The sequence below is a fragment of the Aythya fuligula genome, chromosome 3, assembly GCF_009819795.1.
Source record: "Aythya fuligula isolate bAytFul2 chromosome 3, bAytFul2.pri, whole genome shotgun sequence".
NCBI classification, from domain to species: domain Eukaryota; kingdom Metazoa; phylum Chordata; class Aves; order Anseriformes; family Anatidae; genus Aythya; species Aythya fuligula.
Genome location: NC_045561.1, coordinates 35,796,061 through 35,813,428, shown reverse-complemented (window position 1 = coordinate 35,813,428; position 17,368 = coordinate 35,796,061). Strand labels below are relative to the sequence as shown.

Genomic DNA, 17,368 nt, shown 5'->3' with positions numbered 1-17,368 from the left:
ACATTCTTTATAAAGTGCTGAAATTGCATGAAAGTGGCTCTTTGTTCATGGGCTGTGAGAGGTAAAGAACAGGCTACAATATAAGCAGCCTTTTGCAGGTTATCCTTTCATCGTTTCTTCTGTTATCCTCTAATTTGAGATGGGCAGTGCCATACTCTGCAGTTCTTCTGTGCTTCTACACCTTTATAACAGTGTTCTCCTTCCTCCTAGTCCCCTTCCTATCAAGCATTCAGCAACTGTATTCAAAAACCTGTGTCGGGGAGGACTGAAACACTTTTTTTCTTAAAGTAGAAGTCTCTGTGCTCTTCCTCCCCCCCCCAACGAAAAATGTGTTTCAGATTCCATTTGCCCTGATAATATTTTCAAATAGCAGCAACAGAAGCAAAATGGTAGTGTGTCTCATTTTAATTGCCTAAAACCAACATGAATTAAATTTATCGGTCCTGTAAGCATGGAGTTGCTTCTTTTTAATATACTTAAAATATTTTTTATATTTTTATTTACAAAAGGATAAACAAGTCTGTGGTTTCACACTAAACAAAAAGAACAAGGCTGATAGCAGAAGAAAGAGACAGAAGAATGCGTGGGCTCAGGAATCTTTAAAAAAGTATTTGGAACACAAGCAACAGAGGACACACAGGGATGGCTAACAGCCAGCATGGCTGGAATAAGGTCTGAAAAAAACATCTCTTTTATCCCTCAGTAACGAGTGGACTCAATAAAGAGTCCAAAGCAGAGCAGTCCTTCAAACCTCAGATCTGCTTTCTGGAGCTTGAAGCTTAGTAGCCATACTTTTCATTGAGGTGAGTCTTGCCATCACCGCTCTGACCTAATGGACAAAGATAAAAAGTTACTTTAAAGAAAAAGCAAATGAATTTAAAAACAAATAAACAAAGAAAACAACATAAGAACCCCACAACCAACCAACAATGAACAAAAAAACACACCAAAAATTAGTCCAATACAAGTTTACAGGACAAGTATTAAATAGTCTCTAAGCAGCACCTGTCAGATAGGCATAAACCCAGACAGGATATTACAGTCCAAATTGTCTTTTTATTTATAATTCCTTAACATTACTAACAGTGTCAAGATTACATCATCTATTCATGCTTTATTTTATTATTTTTTTCCTGGTGTACTTTTTATGCCAACTTAGAAGATAAATCTGGTTATTAGCAGGTAGAGACAGGAAAAGGAGCTCCCTCTAATGGACGCAACTCGCTTGGCTACCCTAAATCAGACCTCTGGGTTGGTTACTGAAACAGGCATTTTGCTCCAGCTGATTCACACGCCAGGAAGGCTTCACCAGGTTATAGTTTTAATTCAGTGAAATTTATTCTCATTTTTTTTTACTTCCTTTAGAGCCTGCCCACATTATCAAGTTGCAACAGCTTCAGCAAAAATTATAATGATGAATCTACCAAATGAAAACTAAGCTTTGATCTTACGATGAAAACTTAAATGCAAGAAAATAAATTTCCAGTTTTGGAGCCACTGGAAATTCGATACATTCTTTAAGAGTGACCCCACTTAACTAAAAACACTCTAGAACTAAAATCAAAAAAGTTCAATTTTAACATGTACTAAATGTGTGTATCAATTATTCAGCATCTTCAGAGTTAGCAAGACTTTTCTTCAAAGTACGACCCAAAGTCTGTATTGCAAAAAGCTGCAGAGGATTTTCATATGTCACAGGCTTCTATGAAGATTGAGAATACTAATATCGCTGGGGCATTTATCCTTGGTGAAGCTTCGAGCTTTTCTTCTAACTAGATACCTGTATCACTATACGTGAATGGAGTTAGGTCTCAAATGTTACAGAAATGAAAGACAAACTTCAGGTGCATCTGCCCACTGAGATGAAGCTGCTACAGATAAGGTCAGCATTTCACAACAAGCATTGCATGGAGATACAAGAAGTAAATATGGGGCATAACATGCCAAAAAACATCAGGTTCTCAATAAGTATTCCCACATTACTTTTTCCCCCTCAATGCATTACAAGGACACCCTGACTACTTGTTAGGTATATTCTTGAGTTATAGGAATAAAACCCAAAGAAATGGTCAATACCTGCAGGAGGAACCCACATGCAGTAGTCTGGGTCATCATCTGGGTAATGTGAAGAAAAAAAAGGTGGTTGGACCTGCAAAAGGAGAAAAGATTTTTAAGGTGCTGCACCCTTTCAGCAATGTGTCACAGCCACTAAGTCTCTCAATTATTCAAAAGACAAATACTGAGTAGTGGGGGTTATTTTTACACGGCCATGGACAAAAAAATATAGTTTAGAGGAAAGAAAAAAATATAGTAAACTCTCAAATTGATCCAATTTATTTGCAGTATAGTCACAGAACCATAGAAACACTGGTTAGAAAGGACCTCTGAAGATCAACGAGTCCAAACTCCATCTCAAAATAGGTCCATTGCCAACACCAAATCAGGTCATCCATGGTCTTCAGAGAGCGGATCTGGGCAGACTAGTGAGGGGAGATAAATGTAGTGCAAAACTCTACAGCTTTACTGAAGCACTAACAGAAGTGCATATGACAACTTTCGGTTTCAAAGAAATCTCTCCCACTGCTTTCCACAACTCCAGTTCTGAACATTTTAATTGCCTCATCCTAATGTTTGTTACTGTCATTTGACACTGAGTTTCTTTACACAGTGAAAAGCTTTAGAGTAGGATTTTTAAGAAGTGCTTTAGTGATTTCAAAGCACAATCCCACTGAAAACTTTAGGTTTAAGGTGACTTTTGAAAGTATATAAAGTATATAAAAGTTCAGCTATGTTGTATAAGGGTAACTTAGCTTTTCAAAAGACAAGAAAACCCATTTTATTCAGGTCTCACTGGCATCACTGAAATGTTTAAAGCAAACAGAAACAGGTCACTTGCAATTCAAATGTTGACACAGCAATGTCTCTTTATCCCCAGCTTTTTAAGTTTTGCCACATTGGCATCATTTTCTCAACTTTTGTTTTCAACTACTGCAGGCAGCTAACAAAAAAAGTCTCACTCTACAGTTTTTTGATGTTTTATGAGCTCAAAATGTGCCCGTGTTACTCAGCACTGATTTGCATCACTCTGTAATATCATCACACAGTCCTAAGTTATGCAGTTGAAGCAATTTTTCATTCCCTCAAAAATCAAAACAAACGAAGTAACAGAAAAACAATTTCCCTTCTCCAAATTAACCTCTAAAAGAGTTCGTTTGTATCACTAATGTTTTGAAAAACATTAGACTGTGGAGTTGAACAGTTTTTAAGTATGACTTGTGAACAGCCACTTAAAAAATAGATTTTTTCCAGTTTTGCATTATTCAAAGTTATTCCTCAAACATGAAAAGAGAAAAAAACATAAGGAGAATTCCACTTGATACTTTCCATGCAAGAAAATGAGCCCAATGGCAGACAGGGCATGTGGAAAAAGTGATTTGTAATGGGAGAGAGAACACAGCTAAGCCATCTGGTATTTGGGGAATGCTCAGTGTTAGAGTGAACTCTGTGCTGATGGGAGGTGCTGACTTGACTGCCTCAGTGTGAATGCAGGAGAACAAGGCAGCTTCTCATAGAAAGGGTATACGTTGGGCTCTAACAGAGTAAATTTACTCTTGCTTTCTTTATCAACGTACTTTAGGCCAGCAACAAAGAATAATACTAGAGGCTGTGCCTACCCAGTCCTTGGGTCCTCTGCCAAAAGCAGCAAGAGCAGCAGCAGCTAGCACACACATGCTTCAGGGAGTTAAGTTTCTCTAAGCAGGTGGAGCAGGACTAAAATTCAATGGTCACCACAAAAAAATGTCCTAATATTCAGAACTCATGGCCCATCAACTACAGTAATCTTCTTTGATGGCAGCTGGCATTATGGTGAGATGCATTCTGAAGGGAAGAGCCCCGCAGTAAACACCAGGCTAAGAGCATGCCATCAGAGAAGTTTCTTCCCAATTCCAGCAATGCAACAACTACCTGTGTCCCAAAATGTGGAAGGCTCATATACTTTGCATTTTACTACAAATCTTATGAATGGGAAGCACATCACGTACACTCAAATTCAATAATAACTGGGTTGCAAAATACAATAGTCTTATTAGATATTTCTTTTACCATATCTTACAGAGAAGGATGAAAACTACAGTTTTAGTCCAGCATGTTCTGTGTCAGCCAATACATGCATCCCAAACTACTCTCCATGAAAGTTTTGCAAAGTCACTTTGAAAGCCCAGAAGAGCACCAGTGTTCTACAACACTTGTGCTACAGGAGAAGACGCAATTCACAACAGCTGAACTTCAGCTTTGCCAAGTGAATAGCTGGAAAAATAATTCTGTGTTTCAATTGAGAACCTTTTTTATTTACTACAGCTTCACAGAACCCCTCTCTCATGCTTGAAATGCTCTGCGTTCTCACTGGAGACTCCAGAAGCTGTGTCCAATGGTAGTGTGCAGTTCTACATTTGGGAATCACTCAGCAGAAAAGCACTACCATCACCAAAGGCACACTCAATCCAGTTGTTACTATTTCACTACTAAGGAGCCGACTAAAAGATTCCTTGAAATTCTTAGGCTGTAGGAGTCATAGTATTGTAACTAACCTTGCTTGAGCTATTTGTTTTCTTAGCTTTCTCAGATGTCTCTTCAGGCTTCTTGCACAATGCCTCAGATGCTGACAAAAAAAAAAAAAAAAGTTTTATGACACATCATAAAATGACCAATTCTATCACAAATAAGCTTATAGAAAACTCACATAAGGATGGATACTTCCAAAAGGAAATCGAAGACAACTCACTGCAAAACCATTCATATTTATGGCTGCTGAGCATCTTTTTTTTCCATAGATCTATTAACTCACTCTTAATACACTCACAGTCCCCAAACTGAATGCAGTTTAATGAGGTCCTCTATTTGGCATTCTGCAAAATCCTTTTAGTTAATGGCAGATGTTGATTTTCTATGAGAAACTCGATATCTGTAATCACTACGGTGACTGATTTAGACATAAACTGTAGAAAATGCAGAGTCAACAACCTTAAAAAAAAATCATTTTACAGTAACATATGTGAGGGGAAGGCAAAGACAGAAGTATGCCTGGCTTTTCTGCCGCTTAATCTATGAAATATTGACTTTTTTGAGTTAAGTCCATGGTTATTATCATGAGGACAGGAAAACATACTCTTAAGGCTCTAACTTAGGAAAAAAGAAAATTCATACAGATCTCCTCCAGATGTTCATTGCACCATACACTGTCTACATTTTGAGAATTGTGTGTGTGTGCACACGAGCAGAGGGGTCATCTGGGTCATTAAGAGTGCTAGCTAACATTATGTACTAATTAACACTACAGAAGTACAGAACTTTCCTTTTACAAAGTGACATGAGCTAGTACTGCAGGAGAATAAGGGGAAAGAAGCATTATGTTTATGCTCCTAAATTAGAACAACTTTTATTCTGCACATTTATTTAAAACAAAAACAAAACAAAAAAAAAGAATCTTTCCACAATTAGTGACAAAAAGCAGGGAGATCTGAAACAGCTGAAATTGCTTGTTTTTGCCATATATTTAGCACTGCCCAAACAAAACAATTCTTCATTTGAATTCTAGATTCTTTAGACTCTGCAGTTAGGCTTAGTCTCTTTCTACTGACAAAAAAGCAGTAACTCCTTTAGGCAGTTTCTGAATCCACATGCTACTGTACTATAGTCTCCAAACTGTACAGCTCACCTTGAGATTTCTCTAGCGAGGGTCCCATCTGAGATTTATTTCTTAATATCTTTGGCTCAGGCAGAATATTAACCCCTGTAAAAAAAAAAAATGTTAGGTGAATGCTCTGCACTAACTTTGAAGAGCAGAAAAAAATTTGAAGGGAACTCTTAGTTACATTTGTTTCAGGAAGAATTCTTCCCTTAGAAGTTCTCCAAATTATTTCATTCAAGTCTATCACAATAGAGTATTAAAGGAAAATTTATGACCAGTTAAAATACACTTTTCAAGAACAACCTGTTCAGCATTAAGACAAGAATATGGAATTAGGTTTCTGTCAAACAAACTATTTACGGATAAACATTATTAATAAGATTTTATAAATGCATGAAGTTAATATATGAAAGGATGGGTTACAGATAAACCATACAGATGCAAAGAAGATACTTCTTCTTTCCTATTTTTAGAATTATTTTTCCTCCTCACTAGCTGGTCTGAAGCTTTACTGAGGTATTTGTTTTCATGTTAAGTCACTCTCCCTGCCAACAACACATTGTGGTTATTATTACATGGACTTTCAATCTAAAGAAATCAGGGCCTATCAAAATAGGGCCTTTCTTGAGTCCAGGAGACTTACTTCTGTTTTACCGAAAGCAAGAAAATATGACTGCCGAGTAGAGTCCCAACCTGAAACAGGTATAACTTTCACCTGTTCCTCATCTGTTTTCACCTAGACACCGGGTTCATGGCAAAAATTTATGGAAACGCTATACACTGCTGGAAAACCTGTGACACAAACCATAGCAGATTCACATGGCTCAGGAAGAAAAAAAAAGTACTTATAGACTCAGCCTTACTACTAGAAAAATCAAAATCCATGCTTACCATCCTGAAGGGATTCTAGCTTCTCATTATTGCGAGTAGAACCACTGGGATCATAAATTTCTTCTCCTGTTTCTTCCTCTGTTGTTATTTTCATTTCCACATCTGATGCTCTGCTGTTTACTGCATCTACTTCCTGCTCCTCCTCCATTTCTTCCTCTTCTTCCTCCTCCTCTTCCTCTGGTCCATCGTCTTTCATTTTTAACAAGTTTTCAGGGATAACTGGACGCTTATCAGGCAATTTCTGCAGGACAAAGACTTGTGCATCAGTGCCAGAACAACATGGAAGTAGATGTCACAGAGATTCATTACAGGAGCAAACACGCGTGTTTCGGTCACAGAGATAGCTGGTAGGGAAACACTCACAGGATGAAGAATAGTTAGGTTTTAAGGAAAGTGTTTTTGGTAGAGATGGAAGGGGGAAAAAAAAGATGTTCAGCCCACAGGCAAGAGTGCAGTCTTTTCATAAAAGGGACACTGGGAGCTGAATCAATCTTGGATACGATCTTAGCTAAAAGATCAAGAAAAACAAAAGAAAGAAAAGGACTAGCTGCTGATGTATAGCAGTCATTCAGCCTGATGTCTCCAGACTGCCTCTACTTGGATCAATGCCTTTTAACTGCAGCTGTGCCCCAGAAGATTGATTGCATGAGGGCACAGAATGGCTACTGCTGGCAGCAAACAACATCTGGCAGGCACTGCTTGCTGCCCTGTGCACTCTTCCACTCCTGCAGGCTTGCTCCTCCGTGCGAGATGACACGGTTGCCACCTGTAGGCTCCACAGCCTCAGATATCTAAGAACAAGCATCTGACTTGCAGCACTTACCCCTAGGCTTCCAGTTTTCAGCTTGAATTTACTCCCTCCTTTCATTGCACCGAAGAGAGGCAGGGCAATCTTTTTAGGTTTGCTGTCTGCTTCCAGACTGTGACTCCCACTCCTAATAAAAAATAGTTACAAAGAAAAACAGTATTTAAAGAACCAAACAAGTCTTATATATACATATGCAAACCCCCTGCAAAACAGAAGTGAATATATAAAAGTCCTTCTATTTCTTTCAGACTTGCAGCATCCAAGGAGGACGTTTCAGGATATGACTCTTCCGTACTACGTGCATGCTGCAGGAGTCAGACACTTGCCATAACAGAAAGAAAAAGCAAAAAGCAAAAAAAAAAACAAAAACCAACCAGAAAACAAACCTATCAGACTCACTCAAATTCAAATGCACTTACATATATGCATAATATATCTGTAAATATATAAACACACTCAGAGGCCAAACCTCAATTTAAGTAAATTAAGTAATTAAACCTCTAATCAAGTTGCCACTAGTAAACGACGAACCCAGCACACACCCTCTTGAATTGCAGCAGCATTGCTAGGCAGTGGCTGAACAGCCACTGCACTTGACTTCTGGGTACATTTCACAAAGTGATTTTCATATTATACAAAGTACTGTAAAACTCTTCAGTTCCTTTTGGATGGAGGTTGTAGAAAAAAATAAATGCTGACACCATGTTTCCAGCCCCTTCCTGCTCCCTGTCCCAGTGTAGGTTCAATTTACTCCGCTGTTGCTGTGCATCTGCCTCAACCCCAGAGGCAGCAGTGGCCAGAAGGCACAGAAGCTTGCTGGAGAGATGAACCAGGAAGTTTTGCTGCCTTTGCATTTGTAAAACTGTCTACTTACTTGGGGTGCAAGATTGCCTATGAGAAGTAACAACAGTGGAAGTAATTAAAAAAAAACAACAACAAAACAAAACAAACAAAACAAACAAACGAAAAAAACACAACAGACTTTAGCCAAGACTTACGGGGGCTTCAGCTCAGGTAATTCTGTAGGCTTGACAAGCTTTATTAACCCTTTCAATCTCTGCTGCTCTTTCCTCAGTTCAAACGATCGCAAGTGAAGTTTCTTTCGAGTCACGCTGTCTAAGGTGCACCCTGACTTTATTTCGGTCATGAATTCATCCAAGGAATCTTGAGCTGCTGGCTGGGACTGGGCTAGGCAAGATAACGATAAGATACATATTGTTATGCTCAAGTCCTACCTTTAGAGAATAAAGAATATATGAATGACTATCCTCTCTGTGAGATTTTTTTGAATGGTGAAATAATGGAGGTTGATAGCCCTAGAAAGATGAAAGCTTTTCTCTTAACAAAGCCCAGCAGTAAATCTTAATCCACTCAGATGAAAAAGCCTCTCAAAATTGAATGTTTCTTTATGAGCAAGTCTCTCTGCATTCTAGGTTGCTCATCTCAAATCAAGATCTGCTGTCCCTAAAAAAAAACAAAAAGTGGCTTTTGGGTCCTTTTTATAGTCACAGACTAAAATAAACATGGCTACAAGGAATCCTACAACACCACATGGGAAATCCCATTTTGACTTTCCCAGGATGTTTATGTAATAATGTTTGCAAACCTAAAAATGAATTAACTGACACATGATGCTGTCTCCCACTCCTGAATGACTGAGTGCATATGAGAATAAATTGTATATGTTAAGACAATCACATAAAATTTATCTTTGTTTTGGTTTGATTTTCTAACAGGAAAACACTGCTTTGTACTTGAGAAAAACAAAAAGACAGTCCTTCTACTCCACCTGACTTCAAACAAAAATATTTCTCTACATATTTAACTAATTAAAATAAAACTGGGAGGAAAAACTCAAACAACAAAGAAAAATAAATACACAATTCTAACATATGGATTTAGCAAATGAACAAAAGAACAGGAAAACTCCTGAAGCGCTGTTCAAGCCTGAGAAAGGAATTTTTATATTTTGCTCAAAAGTAACTTCGAGACAAAGGAAAACGTTGTTAGGATTACATCGAGTTTTTTGACAGGCAGTTTTCTGCCTTTTATTGTTATATAAAGTTGGCAAATCTGGTATTTATCTGTGGCTTTAATATATGCACAAGGATAATTCTGTGACCAATGAGTTATTTTTAATTCAGTTTACATTATTGTTAGGAGTATACATTTGAGCGGTTTTACATAACATTTAATATTTACACAAAAGTATAAAAAGACTAAAATTTTCAAATGTACTCAACTGAAAAGGATATTTCTGATCTAGAGACAAAATGCAGTTTTTACAAACATATGAAAGCTGAAACAATAACTGAAGACATACAGGATTAAAAAGCTCAGAGAGATAAGAGCATCCACCTCCAACCAAATATAAATAAGAATGAAATGTATTATAAAAGAAATTCAGACAGAAATACTCTTCTTTTTCCTAACTGTTTTGAGCTTAGACAAAAATGATCAATGAGAAGGCCTTGTTAATAAACAGCCTGAATCACCTCACAGCCTAGAATCGAGAGGAGCTGTCATGGGAGGCAGGGAAAGCTATAGAGCTTTTACTGCACCAAAAACTTACCAATTTTCTTTTGAACAGGCAACCAAAAATGAGACTGAAGAGCTTTGTGTGTCTGATTTTCATTCAGTTACATCAGTAACTGAGAGACACCAAGTCAGTCCATCAGTAGTTAGTTCTGAAGAACAATTTATGAACTTTCACTGAGATCTTTTCAAAAACCACTTAATCTTTCCAAGTGCTTGGTAAGAGGTGTTGCAATTTAGCCTGTCATTCACTCACTGGTCTCACTACACTCTCACCCCTAGGCTACAAATGATCATTTAGAGCAAGCCAAAGTGCGTGAAGGTTTCAGAACTGTATGGAATGCTGCAACTTTGCCAGACAGCTCAAGAGAGTAATAAGAGTCACCCATGATCAATACGCACACTCCTGGCTTATACTTGTATTCCTCATCTATGATTACATCTGAGAAAACACAAGTAACTAGAACACACGCACACAAACCGATGACAGAATATTTGCTATGTTTTATCCTGGTCTAGTTTTAGGAAATCTGCATCCAAAACTGAATCACTCTGCATTGCAATACCTTGCAGGCTGTTGGGCCTGGTAGTTAACTGATGAGATTTCACTTTTTCTAAGTCTCTGAACTAGTTCTGTAACCAGTTACAATTTACCAAGACACGATAACATATCAGAATTATATGGTGTTAGTAGGAGTCTACAAATGAACTGATTCTTGGTTCTTCTAGTTTCTATTACGATCATTCTTGTTGAGAAAAAGTAATGGAAGAAACAAAGGCTTCATGACACGTAAGTGCTTGGTATTGCCTGTCATAGGCAATATAAAGCATTAGCTTCTCCTACTAGTTGATCAAGAGCTACTTATCAGTAAAGTCATGCTGAAAACAATTACTTCAAAGACACTGAACTGACCCATCGGTCAGAATGCTCACTGGAACAATAAGGTTTTCTCAACAGTGATCTGGTAGAATCAATCGCCACGAAAGATGCTCATACAAATGAGTTTGGGTGGAGCATTGAATAAGAAAGAAATGTGCCCATATAATTCAGAAAAGATAGCACTGCTGTCAGACTGCTGCTAGGTTTCTTGAAGAAGCTCTGACAAACTGACATTATAGCCTTTACTAAAGGCAACTTTGTTAGAAAGCGTTTTGTATGATGAACCAACCTACCTACATTTCCTTCATGCCTTCCTTCCACAAGATATCATCAGTAATTTAAAGCAAAACGCACCTCATGTAGTGTGTTTTTAAATCCAAGTTACTAGCAGGCACATTCCCCACTTTCTGGAAAGGCTCTGCCTTCATGCACAGACAATCCTAGAAACCCGAATGGCTCTTTCATAAGCTAGAAAGCTTACTGAACATGTGAGCTACGCATCCACTACTCTAACTCTGTATTTCTCTTTCCCTACCTTTTCAAGGTGTATTTTCAACGAGAGAAGTAAAATGAAAGATATTGTCTTTCCTCTGCCAGTTGTTTGTTCTTCCCTTACAGATGGTTTTGGAGGGAATGGAAAAATGTGGTTCTTTAGCTGGGTCAGTTTCACTACTATGGGCAGATAAACAGTAATAATGTCCACCCTGTTATGCTCCAGGAGCTTGTACACTCTCCTCCTTATCTTAGACGTGGGATACTTTTGGAGAAATCTGCACTCATTAGCAAATAACTACACACACAGTACATAACCTACTGGTTATGTACTGTAATACAGTTATTACTGTATTAAGTATCCTCTCCAGATAACTCAATCACCTGCAAATCTTCCTACCTCTTTGTGGAAAGCAGACATACAAAAAAATGAATGTAAGATGCATGATTCTATGATATCCGTAAGATTTTTTTTTTTTTTTTTTTTTTTTAAATGGAGAACACTATAATCAGAGACTTCACATCTTACCTTTCCCTGAAGCCTTCAGCTTTTCTGTTATCTCAAGGAGCTCGTTTTCAGATTCCTTTAGCTTTGCAACCTATGAGAGAAAAGATCTCCTAAGCATATGCTTTATCTTCTTTAAAATCTCCATTTAAAAGTTCCTCAAATATCCTACCACATTATCTCTCTTTTTTTTTTTTCTTTTAAATTAATTTTATTTCTGATCTCCGACTGGGAATTTCTGGGATGAAAAAAATACAGTCTAGATTATTCCTAAACAATGCATCAAAAATTATTTGAACAGTATTCATATTTATGTGTTTCAGAAAGTCCTTTCTCATAATGCTTTTATGCCACTGTCATGATCCTCCAGCCCTTCCTACTCTCACCTATTAGCCTCTCCACACACTACTGTCTGTGTAGGACTTTTAGTTGTCATACTCGTGTCAGTCCAGTCTGCTCATTCTTTGAAGCAGAATAAGATCCTTCTTTGGTATGTGCCCTGTGAACTTGAAAGTTTGCAATTATTATTTAGTGCTTTAAAGCTATTTTATGGTATCCTGTTCTCATTCATCCACTGTTGTGATCTATCAAGCAGAAGGCAATATTACACAGACAAAAAAGAAAGGCAGTATGCTTTCACTGTAATTACCATTTTTTCAGATATTTATAGATACCGTGAACAAAGTAAAAAAACTCTATTCAAAGTTGCAAATTTCTCTTGCCTCTCCTAGTTTATGACAAATTAAGTCTTGTATGCAGTGACAGAACCTCACAAACCAAACCTTGTTCACTAGAGAAGAGACACCACAAGGAGCTGCAAACTACTTTTTTGCAGGCTGACTTGGCCTTAAGCCATGAAAGTTCCTGACAACAAGGTATTTTATTTTCCACAGACAGTTATCCCTTTTGCTTAAGGTAGCAGATATGCGTCAGTTAGTAGCAGTACCAATGATGTTTCTGTGATGTACACTAAGTATTAAATTGAAGTAACAAATCACTTTCTCACTTTCTGTTGTTGTTTAAGAGTTTAAGGTTTCTTCTATATCCCTTTTTTCCCCTCTCAAAATCTTTAAAAGCCTTTGGTGATTCTACAATCACCAAATCTAACCCCATTCCAATTTATCTTGTCCAATTAATAGATAAGGGTATCAAATGATACTAGAGTTCAGGCCAACAAAAATAAGAACTGGGGAAAAAAAATATATACACACACACACATATATAAGCTTTCCTTCTTAGTAATAAGACATTTATGAAAGAATAGGCCTGGCATGTCATAATTCTTCTTACCAGGGAGTCATAAGTTTCTGGTTTTTCTTCTATTTTACCAGCTTTCTTCATTCTGTTCAGTCGCTTCTTTTCTACAGCACCAGTTCGATCAAGGAAGGTGTCATCATCACTATCATAGAAGTCCTCATCTTCCCAATTCTTTGATTTCCTTTTTCGAGATACTGGGAAAGGTTAAAGGAAAAGGCCAGGAACAAAGTGACTTACACTGAGAAGTCAAACAAGTTCATGATAGCAATCTCAAACCCCTAGAGTTAAGGGGCTTTTAGAACCATCACAGCATTTACCCAGTTACTTACCTGCTTCTTGCCTCAGCACTCCCCTAGCATCCAATAATCTGCAAGCTTCCAGTGCACACTGTACCATTGCTTCTTTCTTCTTTCCTGAATGGAGAACCTCTGCCACCAGCTGCTTCCCTGATGCATCATCCACAGGCAACCTGTTCAGTTCACAGGATCAGAGAATAGCTCCAATACAAACTGCTTTTCCTGGATGCTACTCAGACACTGTATTTGTCATGTCAACATTGTTCTTTCCACCTCTCTCTAGTCTTTCTTTTTGTGGGGGTTAAATATTTTTACATTTCATTTGACACCCTACTAATCCAAACATGAGCACAGACTTTCTGCATTTTATTTCACTAACCCAAACAATAAATATTTTTCCATTTGTTCAGTTGGGATTACAACAGGTTAAACATCAGTCATGGATCTTTTTAAGCATCCATTTAAGCATCACCTTGCATCTATGCAACACCAGTAACAAATATTTTATGTCACACTGAAGGAAAGGTTTCTTAAGCAATGATGACATGTTGTACCTATCCATTTGAGACCTAATCTGTTGATTTAATTCTACCTCACCTTCTCCAGCCTAATACAAGAATTATGATAGTTGGTCAACAAAACCCACAAAACTGCTTTGTACCAATTTCAGTTCTTTGATGGTACAGAGTAGAACAATTTTTTCCCCATTAGGAGTTGTAAGATACTGACTCCTGGTTTCTTTTGTATTTCAATTTCATGTGTTTCTGAAAACATGGGGAACTGAAAGAACCCGTTTCCTTGCTTTACCAATTTTCACCTCTAAGGAGCACCAAATGCTGGCAGACCAGAAAGGAGTACAGACACTGAACTAGGCATTGATCCTTGACCTTCTGCTTCAGTATCAGGACTTTGGTCTAATTCCAGCTGGCCTCCTTGGCAAGCATGATAGATAAGTGATTCCCTCAGCTTTTGTTTGTGAATACAATGAAGCCAGATTCTACACAAAGAAGTGAATGAATGTATGTATACATACTTGACCCTGCATAGCCAGCTGTTGTGCCCACGGTCATCATATTCGTATTCTAACTCTTCTCCTAGAGAGGAAAAGAAAGAAAGTTGGTGTAGTTACCAAAAGTGAAATAAACAGGTACAATCTTTATAGCTGAGAAAAACATCAGGGTTAGACAAAATAGGTATGATGTTCTTGTAGTATATCAAAGACTGAATTTGTCTTTTTTTTTTTTTTTTTTTTTACGCTATGGGATCTTCGGTTCATATTATGCTCATTTAGCTATTTTTCACAATCAAGGTTTTTTTCAGATCAAAGATCTGTAAGTGACCTGTTCGGGAATACACAGTTAAAGAAAAAAAACAACCTTGTACCTTCAGGCATTAAAGTAAATGATACTGAAGGAAGGACAGTTTGAAATCTGGATTCACAGATACTGTTTATCACAAAGGTTAATTTTTCATGTTAACAAATATAGGAGTAATCGGTAAGCTTTGCTAGCAACTAATGGAAGCTTAGGCTAATTCATTATTGCTTTTTTCTTTTAATACTTTCCAGTGCTATCTCCGAACAGCACAGCTTGAAATTTGATGGCTTCAGATTTTTTAACATAGCTTCAAAAGATGGATGTGGTTTGACAGAGGAACATAAGATGCCCTCTCCAACTCCCAATTTAGAAGTTAGGAAATAAGTCTCAGCTCTTCAGTGGTAAGCCAAGTTTTTAAAAACAACCCCCTTCTCCCAAAAAAACAATGACCAAACAAAAAAGCCCCACCCACAATGAAACAGAAAAGTTTAGCTTTCACTCTTTAATTTCCAAAGAAAAATATGAGCACAAACACCAAACTTGGCTAAACAAAAATAATTTATAAGTGAAAAGTACCTTCTCTGTCAAAAAAGCCCTGTAGGGCCTTTCTAGGGTCTTTCATATAGAAGGCATCTTGTACATCCTGAAAATCAATAGCTATAGGGTTTTCTTCAGCGTCATCCTCCTCAGCATCCTCTCCTGGAAGAACAAAGTGGAAACAAGATATTGAAATGTTAGAATTTGAACACCAGTGTATTTCAACTACTGTCAGTTTGAAAGAAATACCAACTACATCATCCTAAAATTATTTTTCTTAACTTGAATATTGGTTCTGCATCCAAACAAACCCCACCCCCCCACTTTTGATATTATTTATTCCATTTTAGGATACAGTTTTACATAGAAATGTTACTAGAGTTTCAGCACCTTCAAGGGGTTTATGTGCTTATAAATTCTCATTTACAAACAAACCATTTTGTACTGAAAAGCTTGTTAATTATAATTTATCTCATTCAGATGTGGAATTACTGTTAAAAATGTAAGGACAGCCTCACTGCACAGCAGTCTCAAGCAAGAAAATTCAACCTCTCTGGCCAAAGTGTCAACATCACTGCAAGAACAAAATACACAGCCCAAACTAAAGTCTCATTTTCCTTTCAAGGTACAGATAAATCGCTTTTTCCCTGACTTTAGAAGAAGCTCTAGTAAGGTTCTTGCCTGGTATATTTAGCCTACTCACAGTACTTGTCTTTTTAAGAGGAAATGGACTTTGCATTTGTACTCAGGAACTTCCACTGGTTTTGGACAATTGTCATCCAGCTGGTACATCAACCCTAGTATTCCTTGAAACTCACTTAAAAACCTCCCAAAGAGCATCAGCTGATGTGTGCATCAGTGCTTACCCATTCCCCACGAGCAGCTCATTTCTGTGTTCTGACTGCTCTCGTTTCTTCTCTCCTCTTTGTCACCTTCCTCGTCAGAGTCCTCTCCCAACATCGTCTTTTCCAGTTTTGCTTGCTGCTGCTTGCGCAGTGCCTTCAGCTGTGTCACGGTCAGCTCCGACTCGGACTCCTGATCCTCCTCGGGTCCCTGTGTCACAAACAGTAACTTTATAGGAGCATTTTAAAAAGGAGAAGGGGGATAATTTCAACAAGACATGTACATTACATACAAGAATGTCTACAGATTATAGCGCCCTTCAAAAAGCGCTCTTCAAACCTTTTGCTATTGCTCTTCAAACCGGAAGATGCATCTGCTTGCATGCAGATATATCAATTTTAACATCGAGAGGAGGAGAAAGAAAGAAGTGAGTGTTACTTTATACCCACAGGCCGCTCAAATACAGCCCAAAGGGGCACAATGCAAAGATTTCCAGCGGAGCACTCGGGGAGCACGCAGCTCACCCCCCTACCACACTGAGCACCCCAAGGCCCTCCTGCCCTCCCCCAAACCTCCCTCGGGGCACAGCTGGGGCACAAGGCCCCATAATTAAATAAATACCAGCGCTCCCCCCGTGCACCCCCAGCCCACCTGCAGCAGGAAGAGGCGGGAGCTGCCGCCGAAGCGGAGCCCGTGGCCCACCCGCACCCGGCAGTAGGTGCGCGGCGGCACCCTCGCCTTGTTGAGGAAGGTGCCGTGGGTGCTGCCCAGGTCGTAGACGTAGAAACCGGCGGCGGCGGAGCCCTCGGGGGAGCTGCCGGGCCCCCGGTACTGCAGCACGGCGTGGTGCCGCGACACCGACGGGTGCTCCAGGGCCAGGGCGCAGCCGGGCAGCCGCCCCGCCAGGAACCAGCTGCCGCCCTCCAGCCGCACCGAGCCCAGCACCACGCCGCCCTTCAGCACCTCCAGCCCGTAGCCGGCGCCGGCTGGAGGGCGGCAGCCCCACGGCGGCTCCTCGTAGCGGGGGGCTGGCGCTGCGGGACCGGCACCGGGACCGGGACAAGCCCCGGGACCGGCTCCGGCTCCGGGTCCCGGTTCGGCTGACGGCGGGCGGCTCGGCCGCTTGAAGCCGGTCGCCTCCGTCTCGCCGGGCTCCGCCATTTTACGGCGTCCCTCCCGAAATAGGGTCCGCCGCGGCCTGGCGGAGCGGGGAGGCGGCCACCGGGAGGCTGCGGCGCTGCCTCGGCTCCCGGCAGCGGGACGGGACCCGGGGCGGGGAGCCGGGGGTGGAGGGGGCCGGCGGCGCTGCGGGCTGGGAG

General features: G+C 39.6%; 1 protein-coding gene across 1 annotated transcript; it reads right to left on the bottom strand.

Moving 5' to 3' along the window:
- Positions 1-390: 390 nt before the first annotated feature.
- On the bottom strand, positions 391-17,241 carry SLC4A1AP (solute carrier family 4 member 1 adaptor protein). Its single transcript, XM_032185498.1, has 14 exons — positions 16,701-17,241; positions 16,073-16,259; positions 15,246-15,368; positions 14,387-14,447; positions 13,387-13,526; positions 13,091-13,251; positions 11,825-11,894; positions 8,387-8,576; positions 7,404-7,515; positions 6,581-6,821; positions 5,717-5,791; positions 4,590-4,660; positions 2,077-2,149; positions 391-829 (listed from the first exon to the last, which is right to left on the bottom strand). The coding sequence occupies exons 1-14, from the start codon at positions 17,208-17,210 to the stop codon at positions 780-782; spliced, it is 2,064 nt and encodes a 687-aa protein (XP_032041389.1). The 5' UTR covers positions 17,211-17,241; the 3' UTR covers positions 391-779.
- Between the last annotated feature and the right edge of the window lie 127 nt (positions 17,242-17,368).

Coding starts and splice junctions, on each gene's coding strand:
- SLC4A1AP (XM_032185498.1), bottom strand. CDS start 17,210: ATGGCGGAGCCCGGCGAGACGGAGGCGACCGGCTTCAAGCGGCCGAGC. Junction 14,448..15,245: donor GGGCTTTTTTGACAGAGAAG/GTACTTTTCACT, acceptor TTTCCTCTCTAG/GAGAAGAGTTAGAATACGAA. Junction 8,577..11,824: donor GCTGAAGGCTTCAGGGAAAG/GTAAGATGTGAA, acceptor TATCTTGCCTAG/CCCAGTCCCAGCCAGCAGCT.